Source organism: Pungitius pungitius, chromosome 2, assembly GCF_949316345.1.
Source record: "Pungitius pungitius chromosome 2, fPunPun2.1, whole genome shotgun sequence".
Taxonomy (NCBI): Eukaryota; Metazoa; Chordata; class Actinopteri; order Perciformes; family Gasterosteidae; genus Pungitius; species Pungitius pungitius.
This window is the reverse complement of record NC_084901.1, coordinates 20,928,773-20,955,179: the sequence shown is the minus strand read 5'-3', so window position 1 is coordinate 20,955,179 and position 26,407 is coordinate 20,928,773. Positions and strand designations below refer to the sequence as shown.

General features: G+C 44.4%; 1 protein-coding gene across 2 annotated transcripts in view; it reads left to right on the top strand.

Moving 5' to 3' along the window:
- Window positions 1-4,586: 4,586 nt before the first annotated feature.
- Window positions 4,587-26,407, top strand: part of atp8a1 (ATPase phospholipid transporting 8A1) — an 82,026-nt gene continuing 60,205 nt past the window's right edge. Inside the window, exons 1-4 of one of the 2 annotated variants that reach the window (XM_037459637.2) lie at window positions 4,587-5,178; window positions 15,373-15,487; window positions 20,886-20,985; window positions 22,273-22,371. In XM_037459637.2, the coding sequence (XP_037315534.1) occupies window positions 5,130-5,178; window positions 15,373-15,487; window positions 20,886-20,985; window positions 22,273-22,371 (363 nt within the window). In that variant the 5' untranslated portion in view covers window positions 4,587-5,129. The remainder of the gene's footprint in view (window positions 5,179-15,372; window positions 15,488-20,885; window positions 20,986-22,272; window positions 22,372-26,407) is intronic. The other variant, XM_037459639.2, reaches the window with a different exon arrangement.

The following is a 26,407-nucleotide window of genomic DNA, read 5'->3' as shown; positions in this document are numbered from 1 at the left end:
CCATAGAGACGCCTCGGGCAGTTTTTTTTCATTGTGTCACAGGTGACGAAGCGGCTCCCAGGGGATGTGACGCGTCGTAGTGGTGACAGCACCACTCTGTTTGAGTGCTACAGTTTGGCCCCCGAGTTAAGAGATGCACTCACTCACACACACACACACACACAGCATATCATCACCTGTTTGTGGCGTTCACATTGTGCTGATCATTAGAAATCCATCCAGTAGTGTAATCAATATTAGGGCCTGTGGTTTTTTATATTATTGCTGCTGATAGTCAATGCCGGATCCCGTTGGACTTTAAATTACCACCTGAGGACCCGGTCTCTAAATCTCTGCCTTTTATTTAGCTGTTTTTTTCTTCTATTAAAATGAATGAAAACTTCAGTTTGAAAACCAAAACTTCTTCATGATCTGAAGATGTTGACTGCATTTACCTCCTCAAAAATATCTATAGAACCAAACAGTTTAACCCTGGAGTTTTTTTAGATCCATATTTTCTTAATAGCATTCCTCTTCTGCGCTGCATTGCTAGTGCCTTTCAGTTTTCTTAGTGTCTGGAGATAAGTGAATTAAAGCTATAAAGCTGCTTATATGAACACAGTGTTCTTACAATTAGAATAAATCAGTCATGATCTTAACATGTATTTTAATTTTAATTAGTTTATTTTTATATGACAGGGTTTCTTAATCATCCCTTCACCTTACAAACCTCTTTGGCTGTTAGATTCCAGAATAAGACGTTACAGTAGATGAATGAAGATCATGTTGTTGAAAACCTCCCGTACAGACAGGGTGGGACACACCGATCCAGATGTTCGTGAAATAAACTCATGCCATGTTGAGCCAAGCAGACATTTGATCTCATTTTACCACCACTGAGATGGGGATAGTCCATCCAACCTGAAGAGCTTTTGCCTCAGCACTCCTCATCAGTAGCACTATCGCAGCCACCTCCTCTCCATTGAAAAGAATTTTGAAAAGATTAATAAATCACAGCTTTCCGTTGGCTCGGCCGTGACTGAGTGGAGGAAGTCAAATGGTGCGGATTGATAAATGGTTTTAATTTTCCGAGGTTGTATAAAAATATGTATTCATAAATTGCCAGCATGATTTTACTGTTAACTTCACAACATGAGTGATTTTCAGAACATTCTTGGGTTTATGTAATAAATTAATCTCCATGTCTAGAGAGAACTGTATTTAATGCAACTCTTGCCGGACCATGAAATGTGCCGCTCTGCAGGTTTGACAAGATGCACACACGTTAATCGTGAACAGGGCTTAGGGAGAATGACTCTGCAGGCACCGTTTGTGTGTATGTGGCCATCAAACCACCTCACGGCCCCTGACTAAGGATCACCTCCACAAGGGGGCAGAGTGCAATTCAATCACAGCAGAATGTCGAGCTCTGAGAGCTGTGGGCGAGAAAGGAAGGATGCAGCTTGGGGTCTGATGGCTGCATCCCGCTGCTTGGTTTGATCAGTCTTGAGAGAAGGAGCAATGATTAATGACAAAATTGATGACGCAAATTCTTGAAACCAAGTGAGAAGGAGCAGGATTGATGTATCCCGATGAGATGGCGACTCAAAGTATTTGCAGCCATGAACATGTTTTGTATTTTTTTTCAAAGAAAGCACAAAAAAGAAAAAATGGTCTTATCCCATCTTCATTTTTTAGCTTGAATTCAATATCACTGCAGTGGTGATCATGAATCAGCCTTTGGAATGCATGAATCGAGCGTTATTGTAACAGCTTTACCTGTGAAAAGGCCCAAAGGCCTGCTACCTAATAGTTTAAATCAAAGCATCAAGGTTACATTCAGGGGAGGTTGAACATCAGCAGTTTCAAGTATGGGATAGACATCCAGTAGGGAAATAGCCTTTACTTAATTCTCTACAGTCAACTGGATGCCCTTTATAACGCATCTGGGATAGGATCCGGTAAGCTGGTGCAGGATTTAAGCTGCATTACTTCTTTTCTTAGTATTTCCTAACAGCTGCAAAGTGGCTCAAAGTATTTTCCTGCAGAGGCAGGGGCTTACAAACACCATCGTTTATTATTCAGCTAGACTTTTCTCTGAAGGACACTGCAAACTCACCACGTAGAGAAGGTTAACGTGAGGTATTAAAGGCCTGTGGATGAGGCTGTTTACAGCTAAGAACGGGATTGAGGATCACGCTCATTAAGGTTTTTTCAGGCTTTTGACTGATAAAAGTTTTGAGTCAGACTTCACTTCACAGAGTCCTTTTGAACATGATCAATGTATACATTTGCCTGATTGATGAGTTTCACGTCATTAAAGTATTTCATAATGGGGATTTTGTTATGACCCAAAAATAAATCTACCTTTCTGGGGCTGATACCATCATTTATTTCAGTTAACAAGAGCAATTTTGAGATTTGGACAAACATGAAATAAAAAGGACTTGATTGTGAACTCGTATCAATGTGGTTGTGGGCAGGATATTTTATTTGTATTTAAATCCCAGCCTGCCTACCTGTATATTTACCATGGCGTAACAAAGAACGTAGGGTATTGATGGTATCAGTGAAACGTTTTTTAGGTCAAAAGATAAAGAAATACAAATGAACGGATAAAAACACTGCTTGCGACTGACAATTGTTGCGGCTGGTTGAATAAGCCATTGTTTGGGCCCGGTCTGCTGTAAAACACAAAACCAGAACACACATAGACACATAATCGAAGAGGCAGGCTCCTTGTCACTGTTGCTTAGCAACCGTGGGAGCCGTACCAGCCAAATCCCCTGGTGGCAAGCTGATGTTGAATTAGGTGCATTGGTAGAAAGAAAGGAAATATTTATGTGAGATGTGTCTCTAGCAGGCACAGGAGGAGGCGTCCATGTTCAGGTGTACATTTCTTATTTTTGGATGTGGTGAGTCCTGAGTTCCTGTAACACAATTCCTCTGTGTTTTTGTTTTGGCTTTTGAGAATACGACTGGCTGTTGAATTTTAGAGAAAATAAATTATATGTATTATCATAATCCATTCATATTGCTTTAAAGATATATAAATTCTGATTTATTCTCCATAAGCACTCCTCATACACAAAACAAACTCTTTCTAATCCCCACAACTGTAAATATATTTCAATGAAAAAGTGGATATGGATCAATGTCGTCGCCTACATCCCTCACAACAAAGTTTCATATTGAATGTGAATATGTTGGACGTTTGGCATCAATGACTAAAGCGAAAGAAATGGAGGACACTGTAGCATTACAATACTGCCAGTGAATTCCACACATGATACAACCAGTGTGTGTTTAACACTGCAGTTCTCTGAGGCAACTGCAGTGGTGCTGCAGCTGCACAAATGCTGTCTCCAAGGGTGATTTGCATTTCCACCGCAGTGTCAATGAGAACACACTTTAATTTACTGTACCGCCCGGGCAGAGGCAGCAGAGACGCCGTTGTTGCTGCTTTGTTCATTGTATTTGTATATTGTATTGCCTTCATTTTGGTAACTGAGGTCCGTGGTGGGTTTGTGAAAGGAGAGGAGCACAGTGATTTAAAGGAAATTAAAGTGTCCCCTTAGATTGGACCCTATGCTGAGTCACGATAGTGATAAATACTGGTGTTTGCGCACAAAGACTTGGTTTCATTGTTGTGGTCCAGGATTTTATTTTTGATATGTTTAGGGGTTTAGGTTTCTCTGTCTGTGGAGCGGAAGAATCATTTGATTTATTTGTGTTCTCAGCAAAATCGCTGTGCAATGTCTTAGTTTGGATAAAAACCATGTTGAATTCTACACAGAAGTCACATGGCCCCCTTAAAGTCTAGATCTAGATTAAACTGATCAGAAAACCTTTTGGAAAAAAAGTCCACTGTTCAGAGAGAGACTACCACATTTATCTGTTTAACTGCTAGTGCAGTCCAATACAGTTAATGAAACATTTCCATTCCCCATATTCCTCGCGTACAAATGAAAGAGGATTATTAATGTCAATATTCTCATCTTACTCTTTTATTATGAAGTTAAACCAGGCATTTTTCCAATATCCTCGATGGCAAATGGCTATCTGCCTGGTCAGAGGTGGGACATTAATTTTACTGGTATTTTATACCTTGACTACGTTTTTTAAATGTGTATTTTACTTGATTTCTGAAGGACTTTAGGACTTTAACAAAAAATGATGTTTTAGTCTATTATAAATGTAATTCAGCGATACTGTTGAAATATAATAATAATATATTTCAATATATAAATGCATTGGTGTTTTTTTGTATTGCTAATCGTATCGTTATATAAAGAAAGCAATGTAAGTGAAATTAATGCCATATATTGTGACATACATGTGTGTGAACATTCTATATTACATTTGAATGTTTGAGCCTACAGAGCAATTACATAAATAAACACGTTTCAAAGAAGAACAAGACACATTTGTGATAAGCCAACTACTACCCAGGGTACTATTGTTATGTCCCCAAGTTTTGAACAACATCTACTGCAGAGAGGGGGCGGGGGGGTGTTCACGCCAACGAACCACTTCTGCGCCAATTTTAAATCCTTGTCCTTTTAATATCCTTGTCGTAAGCATTACTTACGCCGCCTCTATTCACCATCCAGCACTTTGTCTTTCATCATTTCCTCGAAGATAATCGTTTTCATAGTCGTTTTCCCGACATATATTACCTCGCCGCAGTGAAATGAGAATGATTATGCCCACGCACACCCCTCCTCCTTCGGGCGAACGTGGTACGGTCCCTAATGGGGAAACGGCGCCGTCCCCCCTTCACGTCAGTTTCTAGCAAATCCATGTCCACTCCTGCTACGCCGAAGACGTCTATCCGCGTTATAATCTGACGTGTGAGGCGGGATGCCGCGGGATCCGTGAAGCCGGGGGCTCCTGGACGTGTTTCTGTCACCAACCGGGCAATGAATGTTCCAACTCGTCTGTATTTCCCACTGACGGTAAACACGCAGCAGTAGTGTCCACACCACAGAGGTGGCTTCTGCTGAATTTCAGCCGTTTTTTTTTCCTCCATAATTTTTTGACGTTTGAGAAGAAAAAGGAGAAGCAGCGGCAGCGGCGGCGGCCACAGGGAGCGGAACTACGCACGGCCGCCTGATAGGTGCCGTCGCCCCGGCTCTCTGTTTGCAGAGATGCCGCCCGTCCGGAGAACGATGTCGGATCTTCGTACCCGGTCCGAGGGTACGTAGAGACAATTCTTCACTTGGCTCCGTGCGTGGCAGAAATGTTCGTCACCGAAAGCAGGGCCGACCCGGTTGAACGCTGTTAGGTTAGCAGGAGGGAAAGTTGCTAGCTAAGACTGCGAATAGAGAAAGTGGTGCCCCTTCAGGGGTCAAGGAAACACCGGTGGTGGTGGTGGTGGTGGGGGGGGGGACTTCTCTCAAGGAGTCGTCAGAAAAAAAAAAGAAAAAAAAACTACTTCAAGAAAATAACTTTCTCCATAAAGCGAGCCTGCTGTCATCCCTCCAGCTAGCTAACGTGATATCTATCAGCACGGGGGATCCCAGACAAACGCATCATTGGCTGCGTGTGTCCTGGCATGAACCGCTTCTTTGGCGTTAACATCATAACGGGGGGGGGGGGGGGCACCTGACCCAGCTGACCTGGTACCCAACCAGACTGGTACACCCCTCCCATCCACCTCGAAAGTCTCATCATCCCGTGCTGCAGTCATAATCCCCACATCCCCTGGCGTTAATAATTTGAATGCTCGACGAGGGGATTTGATTTATGTTAATGCTCCGAAGGCTGCTTCATAGATTTTCGGTGTTGAGGCGCTCTTTGTTCATCCAGGACCTCACCTGTCAGGCTGGGCACATCCACGCCCTTTTCTGGCTGCAGATGCACATTCCTTAGGGGTTTCCTCCCTTTTCTTAAGATTCCCTTCCCATCACTTATTTGTGACCCATCCTGACCTCTGACCTCTTTGGCCTTGGTCCGAAGTAATCTGATGTCATGCTCTCGATCAAAGTTATTGCAGCACTTCAGCTTATTGCTGTATATGTGCTAGATAAGTTGCTCCATAACTTCCATAAGTTGTCTTTGGTCCGTGTTCATTCGTGTGTGTTCATCTGTACTTTGTCGTTAAACATTGTGACAATCCACCATGGCCCGATTTAGCTTCACTGCTGGTGCGATGTCATCGCAAGATGCAGTGTGCAGTATACAGTATTTCTGAAATGGGTCCTTCATGGAAATAGCTAAGACTGGGAAATGACTATTTTAAATATTAACACACTATACTGTGGAAAGTAAACCCGTATTCATTTTGCAGGGTGAACAATATTTATAGAAATATTTGCTTGAATGACCGTTATTGGGTTATGAAGATTTTGATACTTAGGACCTCTACAATAAAAACCTGTATGAGCTCCAACTATCTGGAAATGAAATGAGATTATATTTTATAGAAAACTGTTGACCAAAATGGCTCCTGCAGTCACAACAGAGAACTGTTCCGCAACATTTCTTCCGGCTGCTTCCACGGGAGCCCTAAACACTCTCCCCTACCCTTGAGTTTTATTTTTTAATCACCACGCTGCATCAGGCACACTTCCATCTGGAAAGGGCAGCTCTCTGCCAGGTTTACCACCTAATCCGTCAGCGGGCCGTCCGTCAGCTCGGCGCACGCCGCTCGCTCCCTGATCTCGCCCACCACGAGCCGCTCGTCACCTTGTCACTCTTCTCCGCTGCGCCGTGGAAACATCCGCCGTCACTGCCAGCCAGCCCGCGCCGAGGATGCTTAGCCAAAGTAATCTCATCTAGGACACTCGGGGTACAGGTGACGCCAGCGGCCGTCGGCGCGTTTTAATGTTTGAGCTTCTTTCGACGTCGATCCTCCCAACACAATTTGCTATGATAGGCGGCGAGGCGCTTGACACCTATTAGCACATAAGCCACGTTAAGGCTAGACAAATGGCTGGAGATGGGGAGGGATAGACTGCTCCCTTCTGAGGGGATTGAGTGCTGCCCATGTGCCGGGGCGGATCAATGGCTGCTAATAATGTGGCACAAAAGCCCAACACGCCACTAAAATCCTGTGTCCGCCCCCCCTCGGGCCTCTCCTCTATGTCAACGTGGTCTGCAAAAGCGGTATGCAAAAATATTGAGAATCTAAAAAAGGAAACCTGAGATAGTTCTGCAGCCATGAACTCAATTATTGTAAAGTCTTCATGTCCTGAATGGCTTAAGAGTCCTTAAACTCTTAAAATCAGGTCTCTGAAATTCATGAGAGCCTCTGATTCCCAGGTCAGCAGGAGATCCTCAGTATCAGATTGCATGTAGGGAAGTAAATCTTCTATATTCTCCTCAGCTTGGTCAGCAGCTCATGACAACGATGTACAGTAACGAAAGTTTTCACTTTCTGTTCCCAAAAACCAAATAATTCATGGAAGCAACATTAGACACTGGCCACATAGGGGCCCTGAACTGTATCCACTAAATATATTTATTCATTTGTACTGTGGCTTTAATTAATTTAATTTAACCCGGGCTGTATTTGACCACGTGACGCACATATGAGAAGCCTGAAAATGCAGCCAGCCTCCTATCAGGAGTTAGTCCAAATGATCACGGCGGGATGACAAGGTCAGATGGAGAGGCGTCGGCAGGCCCTCCACAGTGAAGCATGACCATCGGTGCCTCTTCCTCTTCATGACCTTGTTCACGTCTCAACTTTATGTCCCACTTGGCCGCTTCGCCTGCACGGTTTGACACGAATGAGTCATATTCTTTAGATGACAATAACGTCTCCTCCTTAAGTGCATGCGCTCCTGCAGCAACGGCAGAAGTGTAGTTGATCCAGTTAAGAGATACTGTCTGAACACATTAATGCTGTTGTAGACTGAAGCCTGAATCAATGGTAAAGCTCAATGGTGTCTGGTTTGTTATTTCCTCTACTGAGCTGAAAAAGGGAGTGTTACTTCCTCCCCTTGTTCTGGATAATGGTCCAGCTTTCTTCTTCTTCTTGTTAAGCTCACACATTATTGACAGCAGGTCATAGAAGATCACTGAAGAAACTGGAGTTTAGGTGGACTTACCTACCAAGTACAGCTGCACATTGTACCCTCAAAAATGATTGAAGTCCATTACGTTTAGACATGTTTGACAGAAGAAACAAATGAAGAACCAGCGCTGTAGTTAAGGGATGTTCAAGATTAGGCAACGAAACTTACTTTAATATGGCTACCAAGCTTGTATGGTTAAATAATATAAGGTCTTGGAGTCCAGCAGTGGTTACAGCATATTGGTACCATTTAGTTTGAAATGTAGTATGTAGTCTAAAATCTCAATTTTCATTGAAGTGGACATCTTCAAATTGCTTTTGTCAGACAGGAGTTTTGCTGTATAAACTGTATAATAGCAAGGCCACCGCTTTGGTCCTGACTTCATAATGATATGAATCTATATTTCCCTTCTAGCGTAATTGTTTGAAGACGATGGATTGATTGAACTCATTTTTCTTATTCATTTTCCGTTGTAGAGTTATAGATTTTACATTTATAGATTCATTTACATTTTCTACTCTGCACTACTGAAGATGTCTCCAACAGTCGAGCAAAAGTCTATTAAAAGAACTGTATATTTGAAGTGAGAAAATGAGCAGTAGCTTGATGTAGGGTACAACACAATCCATGATTTCTGACTGCCGGTTTCAGGTGTTTGACGTGCACGCCATAAGCCCTTCCCTTTTACCACTCAGGACGTCTCACGCAGTGCAAAGGCTTCTGACCCCGTAGATCCCTCGCTAAACTAATCCATCCCTCCCTGTGACGGCACAGCAAGCCCCAGCTGCCCGTGTTGTCCCTGGACCCCACGTTGGCCCGCCTGAGCCTCGGAGGAGCCAGACGGTGCCGGGGCGGGGATTAACTCTGCAGCTGCGCGGTTGTTGTTGTTGAGTGACGGTTACAGCATCCTGATCTGATAAGCGACTTATGGATTTGACTGTTGCTTAAATTGAGGGCGGTATCTTTCTGCCCCCTCTGGCTCTTTCCTCTCAATTCGCTAATGGTTTCGTCCCTGGCACCATGAATAAGTCTGTGGCTGACATTTTTATCTGCCATAAATGAATCATGAGCGCATCTTTCTTTGGTGATGAGCAGAAATGAATGGCACATCAGGCTCAGTCAGATGAAAAAGCCCAGAGCCCAGAGATTCGGAACTAATTTGACCCAGATAACAATGGTAGATAGCCTCGGGTTAAGGTGAACAATCTGCAGACTGACTACCCCCCCCCCAATGGTCATATTACACCTTACCTGTATCTGTAGTCTGTCTGTCTGTTGCAGATTTTCTCTTGACTCTGGCTTGGCTGCCATTCATTTGTTCTTGTTGGATCAATGTCAGTTGCCCCCCAGCTGCCTGGCACCGCCCCCCCCGTGGTATTATTGAGTGGATCGGGCAGGAGCCGAGTTGTGGCCAGGTCACGTGCCTCCTCATCTACACTTTATTGAGCAGCCTACAACTCTCCCAGGCTCATTAGTGCTCGTTCAGTGTCTTGACAGTTGGATTGGACTCTGCCTGGACCTATTTCTGGAAAACCAAAAAGCTTTTTTGCAATTTGAATCGCCTCCAGATGGATGTTATAGCCCCCGTGAGTCACTCAATGGCCTCTGAAGAATCTCAAGGCTTAGTCATGGAGCCAACTGACTCATCACTGTGTAATCACAGAAATAGTAGGTGACCGAGAAATTTGGTAAAATGCTGCCAGCTTGTGACGTGATATCTCTGAAGATTGTTTTTAACGGCTTTGTTTGAGGTCAAACATAAATAGCCCGAATATCCTAGAAATATCATGACTTTAACTATTTGTAGTTCATCTGCTTTGAGAACAAAGATCAGTTACTGTGACAATCTATGCATCATGCTTAGTTTTGATGAATTTGTCGGTCGTTTATTTTCTAATATTTGTTAATAAATGTGCTCGCTCCCACCCTTGAGTAAACGGGTCATTATTGTTCTTTGGCATTGGATGCACAGTAAGTGGCATCAGTAATAGCTCACCCAAATGTTTTATCCTCGAAGATGTTATTAGTTATGTTACAGTAGAGTTCTGGGCCAATCCAGTATTACCTCTGATTCAAGAGAAGTATGTATGAATACATGTATATTATACATTATCTATATTTTTTTAGTTCACATTTGATGGTTGCACAGAGTCTCTGTAACCTGCAACCCTCAGATGGAGAAATTATTTTTTAAATTATTATTTTTACCCCATTGGGCCCCAAAATACTTGCCCCCTTGGGACTATTGTTCCACCCGTCTGTCTGCTGGCTGACACAAGCAATAATCCTCACATCTGGCCTACGTCCAAACTCATTACGACACTTGATGGCATTGATCCTTGCACTGGAGGCTTCCCCCTCCAGAACCGCGTGCTTCCGCTCTGTACTTCTACTGAGCTTTATTTGGCTCCTTCTGACTCTTTTCTCTCTCTCTCTCTTCTCTTTCCGGGCCTCTGACATGGCTTCTAAAAGAGCCGGCCAGTGTCGCTAAGATGTAACGCGTTGTTGATGCTTGACACCGATCAAGTCGTGTTCGGCAGTGAGTCCCCGCCCAGTGTCCCATTCTGCGCTCCCTTTATTGATGTCAGGGTAGTTGAGCCGTGACCCGCCCGCAGTCAATGAAATTGGCGTCCACCGGGGAATATTAAGAGCAGTTCCCACCGGGGTGTCTGTGTTCGCCGCGGAGTACATTATGCACACTGTGCGCTAGAAGCTAGAGAAAAGAGCTGTGTTTAATGGAGGTGGATCCTGCTAATGCTAGTACAGGGGCAGCTGGCAAGTGACTATTTTCATTATGGAAACCTTCACCTCTCACACGCAGCCTCGTGGTGTTGGCCCATCAGGGTTGGTCTTGTGTGCTGCTTTTCCTAATTGAGTTAACGTCGCAGTCAGGGCGCGTGCGAGTGTCAAACCGGTTTGACACAAACCGTAACGGCATGTGTATTTTGACATGGAACGGCACCGATGAGGTGTTACTGTAAAATCATACCGTGTTCTGAAATAGTGGGATTGAACTACTAGCCCGGCGTTTCTCTACCCACCCCTCAAGCCCAACTGACCGCTTTGTGGCTGTAGCTTTACTTTCCTCTCCTAATCCAATTCAAGTGTTTAATATGTCGCTTTTAATTGGATCAAGTGTGCAAGAATAGTAGCTGTAAGAGAAACCTGGTGATTAGGTAGATGTCTCCAACTAGTCCAAAGACTTCTAGGTAATTCTGCTACCAACTGGTTTAGATAACCAATTTGACATTAAAAAACATGTAAATGTGTGTGTTTTTGCGATGAATTCTCAACAGAAAGATGTGATTTATTAGTCCAGTATGAGCCAAATATGGGCAGTTACCATTGGTCCATTTAATTCCCCATCATTTGCACTATTTATTCATTCAGACATCTGAGAAAAGTATTGTTAATGCTGATCTTTACAAGGGTTGTAACGGTACACCAGTATTTATCGCGCCGTGAAACCATACAACACTACGTCTTTTTGTTTGTAACCACAGCAGCATTCTATACAAATACAGAACATTTCTCCATTGAACATCATCCCACAGCACGTGTTGTGTGCAGTTAAAAAAAAAAAAATTTCAACTGTGTGTACAAACCCCCCCCCCTGGTGTCAAAGGAGAGAGCCAAAGTAAGTAAAGCGGTAGCAGCACCAACTGCAACTGGTGCATTGCAGCACCTGGCCTCCCTCAGCACGCGGGCTCCTGCTGCGAGGGCTCATTCGCAGCTCAGAGACCCAACATCAATCACGCCTCCTCTGGCCCGCTCTTTCACACCAGCCTTCTGCTGCAGTCACCAGCTATGCCAGCCCCGCTGTTTTCATTTGTCACTGCAGACACTCGGCTCCTTGATCGCCCAAGCTTCTAAAGATTTAGTTTTTGAGCTTAGTTTGTTTGCCGGCTTGGTCCCCTCGGGGTGCGAGGCGCGGCCACGCTTTGACATTGCGTTTTTTATCATTTGAGTCGCCCATCCCTTAAAAAACACTGGGGGTATTAAACTGCTGCAAAAGAGGAGGATCATCATGGTCCTGATTTTCTCCACACGTCAAGCCTGCGATGTTATGTTCCATGGCGGCTTTCTGTGACATTGATACTATATTGGTTGTGACCATACAGATTGTCTCATAACTCAGGCTGTTGTTTTCCGGTGCTGCAGCAATGACACAATAATGCTTGCGGGATTTCTGCTACACTTAAATTGCAAAATATAGTCAAGGTTTCTTCAATGCAAGGACTTAGTTTTGTTGCAATGCGAATACTGTTGTAGCCTCAGACCTGTGACATGTAGCATGTCTTTTAGTAATGTCCTTTACCCCGCCTTTACTCGGCGCTGTTACTCATTCCCAACCAGCTGTCTTCCAGTGTGACCAGGTGAGCTCTTTGGGGAAAATCCGTAAAAGAAAAAAAAAAACTCAGATAAAAGAGGCTCGGAGTACAGAAAACGCTGTGATGAAGGAACAGGGGTAAAACGACCAACCTCCGGCTTGTCTTGGACACTTGCGTTCCCATTGTGGACACCATGCACAAGGGCCTTTTTATTGGTCCTTTTTTAAGCAGTGATAATCACAGGCATCATGGCAGGAAACTTCCCTCCTTCAGCAGTAGGCATCATGCTTTCATCTACTGCCTAGATCTACACACCCTCTTGCCATTACGCTAATCCAGTAAGCCACCTATGCTGATCTGACATCTTGCATAAGAGGACTGGGATAACCTACCCATGCCCCCCCACCCCCAGTAACCACATGACTACAGGGGGCCGGTTATTTTTAGAGCTGCAGGCGCAGGCTAAGGAGACACACTTAGCAGTAGATGACAAAGGGGGGGGGGGATTTGGCTGTCACTCCACTGGTAATCCTCCGCGTGGAGCCAAGTGGATCATTAAAATAACAACACCTGTAATTCAAGAAACCGACTTTGTGTAACGGGAGAGGGAAAGCGGCGAAAGTTAGGCAGGAACGACAGAGGGGGAAGAAAAGGTCAGATTACGGTGCAAGTTTGATTCGAAGAATGCGGCAGCCTTTTGTTTCCTCTTGACACGACTTGGGGAAGAAAATGAGGTGTAAGGCAGACGGAGGCAGGTTGCAGCTGAGGCGTTTCCAGTGCGGGGCTCCGGTTACAGGACGTCGTGACTCGTGTGGTCTTTTCCGTTGTTGATGTTGACGACGTTTGGAGCAGCCGGCTTCCCCTCTCTTTGCTCCTCCTTCCTTCATGCCTCAGAATGGCCCGTTTCCCCCCCCCCCCCCCTGTTTTTAAAATATATATATATATATAATATAATATTTGTCTGCAGTTGAGGAAGCCATGCTATTCCTACCCCGAGCCCATAACTCCCAACACCACTTACTACCGCATGCTGTAGGGAAGGCCGTGCCCCAAGCCACCGGATCACGTGCACGCAACCCGAGAGTCAGAGGACTGTTGACTTAAGAGGTCTACCTTAGTGGCCACTAATCGAGACGTGTAAATTAAAACGCCGGGGTAGGGACGTGTGAACCTCGGCCTCGGGGATCTTGATTTGATTGCTGTCAAATGTGTCGGTTATTTCTGCTTCAAGTGGTTGACAAGGCTGTGAACAATTTCACAAAGCTTGTCTCAAGTTTCTGACCAATGGTCTAAATGCATTCAGTCATTGATGAGGAATTGATAAATAAATCATTTTTGCTAAGTAAAATATCAATTTTTTCTGTTTTTGCTTGAAAAAAGTTAACTGATCATTTCACTATTGGTAGTGACTAAATGACTTCCTGAACAAGAACCATAACTTTAAAGTCACAATAATCAAACGTAAGCGTTTTTTTCCGTTCAAACAGTAATGTCTATCTGTACAATATTTATGGGTTTAAGAATATCCAAAATGGTATTTAATATATTTTGGAATATCAAAAGAGCTTTGAAGAAGCCAGCATTTGTGTAAATGTGTTGAACCGGTTTAACTCTATTACAGGTTGGAAGAGTCCTTGTGCATGTTTGTGAGTCACTCTCTGCCCAACAGAGAGACCCTTTTGTGTGTTTACATTCTGCCGTCCAGCACTGCAGTGAGCGGCTTCCAGCCAGAGGCTGCACATATTCCAGTAACGTCCCCAGACATCCTTTTATTCATGACGCAGCAGCTGTCTCCAGCGTGGAGAGGCGGCGTGTTGTTGGCCCGCCGCTGCTGTTTTAGACCTCAAAGTAAGACGCTGAAATGCCTCTTAAATTAAAAAAAAAATAAAGGTTTGTGTATGAGTGTTGCATATATCAGCATCTGTGAGCCTCCCGTGGCCCTCATTTGATGTGTGGCTCCATCCCACTTTGTTGAACCTGCTGGGAGCAGAGCGGTGCTGACTCTTCCAAAGATGAGGACAAAAAGAGAGTTGACCGCCCGAGGAGAGGGTTTGTCGATTTCTTTTCTTTCAGCAGTGAATAGCGGCCTCCGGCAATTAAACATTTATTTTTCTGTAAAGGTCAAGAAGGCAGACCATTCGATTAAAGGATGTATGCACTTGGTATCGGTGTCAATGTGGACAAGTACATTTCGATCTGGACCATTTACAGTAGTGTGTTGCAGCCATATGACAGCTATTCTGTGGCTGATCCTCAGATATCTGCTGATGCCAGCAGAATGTCATTCTAGACGGGAAGTTTTCAGAAGCTGAAACGTCTCTTGTGTGAATTCTCTGACAGACTCATTTTCAAGACATTCAGCTTTGGCCAGGTTTTTTTTCCTGATGCTGGTCTCCTGAAACGGACGAAAAGCGGGAATATTAATTAGCATTAGTCCGTCTCTTTAACGTAAAGCAGGCCTTTCCCTTATTATACAACCGGGTCATTTGAATGCGGAGGTGGTGATGAGAGTGCTATTGTCAGTAACAGGTCATTGGGCAATCCCACTGCTATTTCTTCTAAAGCACTTTCCAACTCCTTACGATCGTAATTTGTGCGTTTCACTGCTGTTTGATTTAGATTATTGCTCTTGATCTGTGTAATGATCTTTTTTTAATTCTCATAAGGAGAATTGCAAATGTCTCCTTTGTGAGGCTTCAGTGATGGGAGGTTAATACAATGATAAAACAATACATTCATGTGCATCATATACACTGAATGGTATTGTAAGAATCTTACAAAATACCGTGATAGGAGTTTTTGGCCATACCGCTCAGCCCTTTGTTCAAATGAAATTTGATACTCTCCAAGTCTTTTCTATGAGACATTATACAACGCTCGCAATAAAGTATATTTGAAAGGCATATGACGCTCCAAGGTCACCTCTACAGTTTTTGCTTCTTCTTTTTTTAACAGACTTCCTTTTAGCTACTTTCCAACTCCAACAAGTTGAAAAGTTTCATCGTACTTTTGTCTTTTTGGTCTCTCTCACCCTGCAGGATACGAAAAGACGGAGGACTCGACCGAGAAGACGTCCTTAGCCGATCAAGAAGATGCGCGACTGATATACCTCAACCAGCCGCAGTTCGCCAAGTTCTGCAACAATCGAGTCAGGTACTACGTCGTTGCCGCATTTACGGCAATGTATTAAATCTGATGACAAATATCTATGCACCGTATGGTGTTGTTAAGCTTGATTTATTTATTGTGATGGCAGTAGACCTGCATACGGCACCTGTGACCTATTTTTGTCCAAAAGTGTCCAGAGGAAAGGAGTAACACAAAGGTCTGCTTCTCCACTATAGCTCCATTTTCTTTCCTCCTTAGCTGAGAGGGCGATCTCTGTGGGATTTAAGACAGATGTTGAAGGTCATGTCGGTAAAAAAAACTCATGGATTATATAGTCCCTCACCGTAAGGCTTGGTACCAGTCACGCGAGGTGGCCTGCCATCACTTGTCACCCCTCGGTTACAATCTAATATAAAGTGCTTTACATATGCTTCTCCATGTCACTTAAAATTATATTAAAAATTCACACTCAAAGTTGTGTTCTCTAAGGGATTTTGCCAGTTGTGCTATTTTTGACTTGTTACCCAGAGGCCATCAGCGCTTCTGTTTTCATGGCGACCCGCAGCATAACTTTGCCGCTTTGCCTGTAACCCCACATTAACCTTTAGGGTCACAAGTGAAACCGTTGAATTAGAGCAGGCCTGCACTCTGTGGCTGCAGCTTAAATGTCAGCCTGGGGAGAACGTCCTGATAGCAAGCCAACTTGACAATTCCAAGGCCATTTTAAAGGGCTTTTTTTCCAGCATATGTTGTAACAATTTGTCACGAAGGGAATAGCACGATCCTTTGTAAACTCTATGCTGCCCTTCTCTGGTGTGAAGAAAAGCAGCTAGTAAAAAGCACACTGATCAAGATTATTTTGGACCTTTAAACACTTCATATTTGAAAACAAGAACCCGTAGTTAAAACGGTGTGTTACTTTAATTTTTTTCCGTGAATAGCCTTTCCTGAAGGGCAACCGAACGCGCCGCTCTACAGGTACCATGACTGCTCCATCAGATTAGTACCTCCGAGATTTGTATCACCAGTAGCGCCTCAGTCAAGATAAACCACACTGGCACCTTTTTTTATCGTCTTGTTCCTGTTGAGGAGTGCAGTGCTTCCAGCGTTAAAGGTCAGCCTTGTTGGTTCAGGCCGTCCTCTGTCAATGAATATTACCGTTAGCATTCCTGCTGCATGAGCAACCTGAGGAAGAAGTGTATGCGCTTCCACAGACGCAGCTACAACATAACGGGAGGAATAATTGAAGTGCTGCTTGTTTTTATGCCATTTGTGAGGTCAGCTTTGTGTATCGACAAATAACACACACAAGCAGCTCAGAAAATTTGAGGAGCTGACTCCATTGTAACTCTTTAAATTACTCCACTGTAAGAAAATGCTGATTCTACTCATTTGGCCATTTTAAGCTTCCTTTATAGTTATGTAGATAGATCATGGTGTCCACTATCCTTGTTTGAGCTTAATAAGTGGTAATTAACTCGGGTCACTAAGCATTTACAATCCAGACGTGACTTCATTAACCCGTGTGGAGTGTAGCCACCGACTGCCAGGATGACACCGCCGGCCTCATGTTCGCGTTTCCCACGGATGGCTGAATGATATTGCATCACGGATGTTTAAGTAACATGACCTTTTCTGTGAAAGAGCACCTCTGCATATTTTGAAAATAAAAGTTTATTACACTTTTGTGTCCACACTGCTGGCGGTCACTAATTCAGTGTGCACCACTGGGAAAATAAAGTAGGATATCGCATCGTTACCCTTTTGGTTACAACACTTGGCTGATCTGAAGTGTAGGAGTTTCAGTAATGGACCGAGGTAAGGCATGCAGAATGATAAAAGTATTTTCACCACAGTTTTTAGAGTTTAAATGTCACCAGCCTCTATTCTGGCCACAAAAGGGAACTGGATGACTGCTCACATGTTGTTTATTCAAGCCAGGTCCGTTTCAGACGCACCACTCTCGGACCCGACTGTAATGCGTCCCGAGTTGACTTTACGAAGGGTGTCCGAGCTTTAATAGCGTCATTTGAACAGTGGCGTGCAGGCGGCTTTTGTTGAACTTGTATTTGTCCTCATGTTAGTGATTTCCCCCGAGGGCCCATCAAGCTTTAAACTGTTTAAAAAGATCCAATTGAATCAAGCAGATTGGTTGCGGTCTCAAAGTGAGCTGTGGAGATCTCTGACGAATGCTGAATCCAACCTTACAAGCAGCACTCTCCTCTCAGCTTGCTCTCAGTATCCCTCTGCAGCCTTCGCTCCCGGAGAGGGACACCGATGCCCACGTAGGTGGCCGCGTCCTCGCTTACGTGCACGCCGATTGTTGTCCGTTGTTTATTCAGCTGAACACGACTGCTGAAAGGTCCGGCTCTAATGTGGAGGTGACTAATTGCTGAGATGTTGACAAGTCATCCCATAGCAAACAGGAGTGGCCGAGCAAGGACCCGAGAAACACTAAAATTACACACAATGAAAGAGTACCTAGTTTGTCCTACTCACCATGCATCATGACCTTCCTGAATGCAGTCCAGTGTGTGTTAAAAGGAGAATATTTCTACTCTCACTTTGAGGCAAAAATCTTTAGTTTAGTTTATTTAGTATAAATGTTGCACTGGACGTGTAATGAGAATATTTGGTCCAGAAATCAATTCATTTTTGTGATGATTAATCAAGATCTTGATGTTGATAAACACGATTATTAATCATAGTAAAAAAAATTACGGATAAGCTTATAAAATGAATAGAAACTCCAACCCATATGTCAAGTGTTAATTCATTGTTTTTCATCTCAAAGCACATTTGCAGAGCTTAGCAACTGTATTCCAGCAGTTGAACACCATTCAATTATTTTTTTACGTTTGAGCAGAATAGGATCACCTATTACATCACATCATCGTCGTGATGTAAAGACAACACACAGATCTGTGCAGGGAGCTTCAGGCTTCTTTATTGTGGTAGTCTTCATCCAACCTAATGTGAATATTTAAATCTGAGAGGAAAGGTCATGGCTTCAGGTTGTGTTTACATGGGACACATAAAATGTATGAGCTTTCAGGAATCCAACACATTTTTATTTAACTTCCGCAAATCTATTTTTATTTTGTAGAACAATCCAAAATTGACATAAGTAAATGATTCCTGTATTGTGGCATTTTTCCGTTGTGGTAGTAGAGGGCAAGTGCTTCTGATTAGTGCAGCATGACCTATGATCTGGATCTCTGTCAGCGAGTAGGACAAAGGACGTGGTTATCTCATGTTGCCTCGACCCTCGGGCCTCTGCCGGGAAATAAAATGTACGATCCATCATCATCCATAAAGCAGAGTGATAAATCTGCTCTCTATCTGGTCCTACCTCGGCGGAGGAAGTAGTCTCTCTAGTAACTAGGGAATATGCTGTATAGTAAAACCCTGTCAGACCAGAAGGATGGAGTGAAAAAACGGAGAGATGCTGACAGATGATAAAGCAAGGGTCGTTAGATTAACACTGCAGCGGAGTTCTTTGTATCAACTATAGTGACTGAAACCGAAAACCAAAAGGGGAACTGGTAGCATATTACTGCCGTTGTGTAAGCAAGTCCTATTTACTGGTCTGTGAGTGGCACCCACACTTAAATCCTAATGTGGTGAAATGACTTTCAGCTAATATGCTGCCCACTGCTGGGATCAGCTGTCTGTGGGAATAAGATATTCCCCGCCTGTAACCACTGAAACTAAACTGCAGACGCTTCTCTTCTTCACAACTTTGAATCAATCTTATGCACTATTGTATTCACTTGCTTTTAAACGCGTCTATAATTTCATCCAGCTTTTCTGCACCCTTTTCACCCTTTTTAAAATTGTGTTTGTTTTCTTTCTATCTCTTCTCTTTGACTTTGACTTCTGTTGGATGAGGGGTTCAAATGATACGCCTATCTTGAAGAAGGAATTAGTGGTGCACTCTGTCTGATAGATAAAAGTCCTTTATTGGGTTCACCTGTACTAAACTGATCATTGCTAATATGTACATTGCAATGAATAGAGAAACGGAAACCGACTTGGTTCTCAGGAAATTAGTTATGGAAATGACGTCATGGTAATAATGGTCAAAGAAGAGAATGCATTGTGTGTCGCATACAAATGCACAGACAAGAAGTCTCATCCTGTATCTTTGTTCTACCTCCTTTTATTTCTACATCTCACTTCTCCATCGGCTTTCTGGTATGAAGATTACTAGACATCACTACTACTAATAATGAATAAAAAAACAAAGAATAACCATTGACATCAATTTGTTTGCTTTGAATGTACCTTTCATTCCAAGGTGAGCAATTTAAAAATCCAGTTCCTAAAATTGGTTTTGTGAAAACTGGAACAAGAAAAATGCTGAAGTAAACCTAAACCTGACCATTTTTGCATCGCGCTTTGATGGAGTGGATCAGACCTTTATCGCCTCATACCATTTAAGAAAGACGTTCACACCTCAATTGTCTTTTGGAAATTTGGAATATTATTAGTGTTACTATCAATATGTCAGCATTGATGCAAATATGCCAGTTCTTTTTTATTTTAAACGGGGACAGCTCAATAAATCCCTGTGACACTGGTTCCTTACAGGTCTCCCACAGATGTTTCCACAGAAACGGAAATAATTAAACTGGACCAAAGACTGGACCCTGTTACATGAACAAAGCTGACCCTTTGTTGTCCCTTAATCAGCCTCCTGTGTGTGTGTGTGTGTGTGTGTGTGGCTGGTATTGCATTGTACTGCTGTCGGAAACAACGCCCACCTCTCCCTCACTCCGCCCCTCTCCTCTGCATTGCCAGACCGCCGGAACGACGGCTAATCTCTTTTTTTGAATTTTCTTCTTAACCCAATTCGATGCTAGCCCTTCCGCCCGCAACTTTGCATTGTGCTCGTGAATGTGCCACAAGTGAAAAATGCTGCAAAGATGATTCAGTCCAACAGCAGCGAAACATGTTTACAGCCATATGCTTTCACCCCCCCCCCCCCCCCCCCGCCCCCTTTAGAGGAGTTGGAGGCTGCTTCTCTGATCGCGTATTAGTGACGGCTCTTGTGTGTGCGTGAGCGAGCAGAGCGTTGCCAGTGGCGCGGCGTGTGTGCGCCCAAAGTAGCAGTTCTGTCCGGCCCTTTTTCGCACAGCTGTAAAGACCCGACTGCCGGTGGGTTGACTCTGCTGAGTGCTCCACCAGCCCAACCCGGCCCCACTGCAGCACAACCGACGTCCCTTCTTGTTCTAACCCAAATGATTGTTAATGATTTGCTCACTCTCGTGCACACATCTCTTTAAAGTACACGGTACTTTTTTTTAAGCGCAGGGGGCAAGATATTTAGAATATTGATGTATCTTTGTTGCATCTAACCATTTGTCTGTCCGTCCTTTTTGTCTCCCTTTCTTTCGCTCCTTCCCCCATGGCCTTGTCGGCCGCCCGGTGGCGTCTTCAGCACAGCCAAATACAACGTCCTCACCTTCCTTCCCCGGTTCCTCTACTCACAGTTCAGGAGGGCAGCCAATGCCTTCTTTCTCTTCATTGCACTGTTGCAGGTAAGTTGTGCCGTTGCTGTTCTTCTGGGACATTTAAAGACAGCGATGGCCGTGAAACTACAGTGTTTATTAATGAATCAGGCCCCTTCTCATTAGTGAGCTTTTTTTCTATTTTTTCTAGACTATTTGCTTTGACCTAGACACAATCTCAGGTCATGTCTGTAATTCCATATACACACTGTTTGCTCTCTTACTCTCGAACACTGGCAAAGTCCTTAATATATCTTGATAATGAATAATACATGTAAAATGTGTTGCTCCTTTAAAGGGAAACTAGATTTGCTTGCAGGCTTAACACGCTTTAATGTATGTTACATGCCTTGGAGATGCATGAGGTGCCATGGACTATATCGCGTTCCTTCCCTGTAGCCTTACTACTACACGGCAGTGAGGAAACTGCACTGTGCCGTACTAGGTGTGACATGCTCAAATAGTCCAACTGATGTGGAGCTATTTAGAAAGTCAGGGGAGATTTGAAAAGTTAGATTAGTGTTGGAAATGAGCGAGCAGGAAGTAGCTGATTATTGGCTCTGCTCGTGTTTTGGGTTAGTGTTCAACTGAAGCCACGCTGGTGCGGTCCTGATTTAGATACTGGACAGAACAAAGGCTTTCTATCCATGAGAAACATTAGTTTACCTGCTTACCTTAAGTCAGCGTTAATCCAATTTTAAGAACACCTCAACCTCAAAAACACAATTAATCCCTCAGTGGTTCAACGCTTGGTGGAAAATATCAAATAAGGAGCAAGGGAGGACTGCATGGAGATTCTGTGTTTACGTGTAAGGTGCTGACAGACTCGTCCACGTTAACGAGAGCTTTGAGGCAGGACAAAGCTCTCTCCGGGGACCTTGAAGTAGCTGCTTTGAATCTTCATTACCTGCCCTGTCGATGTTGTGACCTTGAATAAAACATCCATGCACCTGAGGGAGACGGGAGATCCATTTTGCTCCAGCTTCCTTGAAGCTACGTAACATTGCTGATCTCCTGTGACCTTCGCTTTGGCTTTAATTACACTGGCGTTTGACTATTCATTTTGAAACACTTAAAATAGCCAAATCATTAGACAGCCAGGGGTAAGGAGGTCATTATCGTCGTACCGGGAAAGTTGTTTGGACCTGATATTGAGTGTGCATGTGGGGATTTACAGGCCTGTCGAAGACATCCGCAACAAAGATAAATATCAACCGCGTTAAACTTGAGGTTTTGAGGCATGAGAGTACGATGAAATCGTAGTCTGCAATGTTCTTCTCTCTTTTTTAATTTTTTTTTTTTAAATGTCTCATTTAGCAAATCCCAGATGTGTCTCCGACGGGTCGCTGGACCACGCTGGTGCCGCTGCTTTTCATTCTGGTGGTGGCTGCCGTCAAGGAGTTCATTGAGGATCTGGTAAGATCTCATTCTATTCCATTAAGTTTGATGTCTGTTTTCTGGCTGTGAGAAAGTTCTACTTGAATTGCACTTCAATCCCCGAGTCATTAACTGATGGTAATGAATATGACCACTTCAGGGTACTCCTCAACATAGACCCCCCTCATCACACACAGACATGCACACGCACCATTCCGAGGTCACAGCTGGGTCTGCTGTAGTCGCAGCACTAATTGAGTCAATTAACCCAGATACTGGATGCTCAGGCACAAAGACTGACGCAAAAACAAAACAACTGCCCGCCGCTTGAATGATTTTGAACTGTTAAGCAGATGCCTCTTGTGCAATCTATTTAACATGATGGGTTGATTTGGGGATTGGGTATTGGTTTACTTGGCTCCATTCGCTGGTATGCGCTTGTGTTGGTGAATAATTCACTGCCGGCCCTTCTGAGCATTGTACTCCATTGCAGTGACCCTGCAATGCGATCCTCTATATGCAGGTCCCGGTGGACAGTTACTCTATACTATTAGCCTCTATCGAGGGCTGAAGGGACCAGCACAGCACTTTCTCTCTCTCAGCTTGTTGTGGGAGAACATGGGAATGGAGTGGTGATGACTCTGTTTTTATTGTTCAAGGTCACCTGCTCACACACACACACACACGCATAAACACACAAGTCTGTTCCCTGCAGTCCCTCGCAGGTTGATCTGACAGGGCAACACCGACCTGTAATTTCATGAATCACGCACTACGGACTCTCGGTGCACGGCGAGTTTCTTACCTTGTTGCTGCCTTGGCTGCAGTTGACTCAGGCTGTTGGTTCGGAGTGGTACAAATATCTTTCAGCCAAATTGTTAATGTAAATACTGTAAATAACAATTGTTTGGTTCAAACAAAACAATGTTTCTGTGATTTTAAAAGTAATACATGAAAGATTAGGAGAGTTTCATATGCAGATTACGGCAAAGGTGCAGAACGTGAGGTGCGTCAATAGAGGAATAGTGGTGGAGTAACCTATATAAATCTGGGTCCACTCACTTTTATGAATTGAGGTAGGTTGTAGCACAGACTATATAGAAGAAGTGGTCATAGTCATTGTGACATAACCATTGCTGAGCGGACTGCCGTTTTGACTTTTCATTTAGTTTTTTAACGCAACCAACGGACAGAAGTTACAATGTTAGGAATGTGGACGAGGGTCCTGGTGAGGCCAGAAATAGCTATGGTAGCAACAGTGATCTGTCAATCACAGTGAGCCCGCCCTAAAGAATATACAGCTTTACGGTCTAAATGGAGCCACACTTTTCTAAATCAATGTTCTCTGATTACTTGCCGTCATTATGCAACACGGTTATGTACAACAAAATTCAATTGTAGCCCAGTTATAACACAACAAACGCATGACAAACAAAACAAAATTTAAATGGAAGTACATTCTTGCGTGGCATTTTTTAGAATTTGCTCAATAAGCAGTATAAACAAGAGCAACAAAAACGATTCATGGCCGACATCTTTGCATTCAAAATGCAATGTGAGGAAAAACATCGGCCCACTTTAACTTCCAGCACTATGAACAGCTCTGTCATACGGCGGTGTATTGGTCACTCTGGTGCTCTCTGCCCCGCTGCTGCGAGCGCCACACGGACTTGTTTGCACGTGAAAAACACTGATTAGACACCGGTAGCATGCTGCAGGTATTACCTAACCCTGAGATATTAAAACAAATGATATCCAGTTGGTTAGTGGACTGCGGCGAGAAGAAGATTTGAAGTATCAATCACTGGAGTATAAAATCCGTGAGAGAGTGAATGGAGACTAATGTGCAGGGTGCCAGAGTTTATTTGAAGTTTTAAAATGATCAGAGAGACTATATGTACGTTGAGCAGCTGTAGCATGAGACCGAGTGCGTGAGACTATAAGGCTTCAGTTCAAAGGTCACAGGAGAAATCTGGCTAATTAGAGTGAATACTTCTCCACAAGCAGCTGTGTATTGATGCAACAAACCATCCGCTCCTCTAATTTCTCAGTCGGCAGCAAGAAGTCTTTTCTTCCCCCCCCCCGCTATGTACAGTAGAGCGAGCCAAATTACCCAAATTAGCTTTACATTTACTCCGAATTCGGCTAATTTAGAATGGATCTTCAAAGTAAATAGATTACTAGCGGGGACGTGAGTGGATTTGTCCTCTCCTCACTAATCGAGTACAGCACATGTTGCTTTGAGGAGCCACATTGTAAAACACAGTGATTATTTCTGTGAGACAGACTCAGCAACATATTATTACTCAGCGTGATGCTGGTTGACAAGCTGTCCCTTGGAATCATCAGTCTAAGGCCCAGTTGATTGGATGACTGTTCGGCAGACGAGATGGACATGAGGGGGAATAATCCCGCTGATGAGTGTTTTGATGCGCTCACACACGGCTCCTATGGGGACACTTTAAGTTTGTATGTAGATGCTAGTTCAATGTACAGTACGCTACTGCTTGGTGGTGAATTAAAGGTGCATCAAGGATTCAGAGCCCTTTTCTGTTCTTGTTTGAAGTCGTTAGTGTTTTTTTTTTACTCTTTATATGCAGAAGCTTAGCAGAGCTTCCCAGTGTGCTAAACTTTACGCCACAGCTTTAATCCTGCCTTTTCCTCCTGTTGGACAGTCGGGTAACTCGAGGATGAGTAATGAGGAGACTGAGGAAGATTTTACCGCATGGTCCATTTAGTAGTTCTTTTTCTAACTTCGTTCGGTGTTTCACTAAGGGAATCGTCTCGGCGTGACCAACTAAGGAAGCTCCAATGACACCACGTCTGTCAGTGACAGACAGGTCGAACTGTGCGGGGGCCCCGCCCCCTCATGTTACCACAGTCGACCGTCCCTCGCAAATCATTCTCGTTTTCTTCCCGTGAAGAACTATAGCTCCCTCAGCTTATCTTGGCTAGCTTGGATTGCTGCTTAACGGTTCACAGACGACCCTTTTAGGACACGTCGCCGAACGCAGTTCCTGGTTGTTAGTCCGGATTTGCTGGGTAAGTTACTTCATAGAAGTGTATTTGGTTACTACACAGACAGTGTCCGCGTCAAGGCGAACTGTTCTCCCGACGGCTCGGTATTTAGTTACCGGTGCTTTCGGGGACTGTGTGTATAAATTTTCTCGGGCTAACGCGTTACGGCGAGCCTGCCGGGTCTCGGGTAGCATTAGTTTGCTAGCCGAGCCGAGTAACCGTTGTTTTGCTAACGTGTCACGGCGAGCAAACTGTTACGGTGCGCGGTTAGCGGGATAAACCCCCGGTTACCGAAGCAATTTACCGTCAAGCTAAGCTAACGCTAGGCTCGACTAATTGCTGTGTATTCCTATCTCTTCTCAGTTGCTATGTCGGCCACTACCCCCGCCAAAGGGTCGGAGCCGAAGGCCAAAGAGGCTGCATCCCGCCCGTGCCCTGCGTCATGCGGGGCATCCATCTCGGGCAGGGACCCTCATCCGATGTGCATAGCTTGCATGGGCGCTAAACACGCCCAGGCGGCTTTGGCGGACCCGCAGTCGTGTCTGCACTGTGCGCCAATGCCGGAGAAGGTTCGGGAGAGAAGGCTGAGAGTGGCGGCATCCTCAAAGCAGGACCCGTGCCTGTCTGGAACTGCCCCAAAAGCCTCAACCAGCACCCGCCTGCCGCGAGCTTCTTCGAGCTGGGCGGACATGATGGATGCTGAGTCCCCGGAAATGCCTCCACTTTTCGAGGAACTGCTCGAACTGGAGCCGGGTGATGAGGACGCAGAGGGCGATGCCAACTCTGACCTCCTTGACGTGGACGACATGGAAGAGGACGAGGGATGACTCCACCTTTCCTGTCGAACCACCCAGACCCCCCAGTGCATCTGATGTTGTCCCCCCTGTGGACAACAATCTGTATGAGGTCTGCAAACGGGCCGCGTCAAAATTGGGCATACAATGGCCAGCAGCCCAGGATGCTACAGGGGGGGAAAGAGACCTATACGACGGTAAAAGGCTGCCGCCTACCCTACCGCCGTCTAAACAACTTCTGCCAGCCGTCCCCATCTGCATGA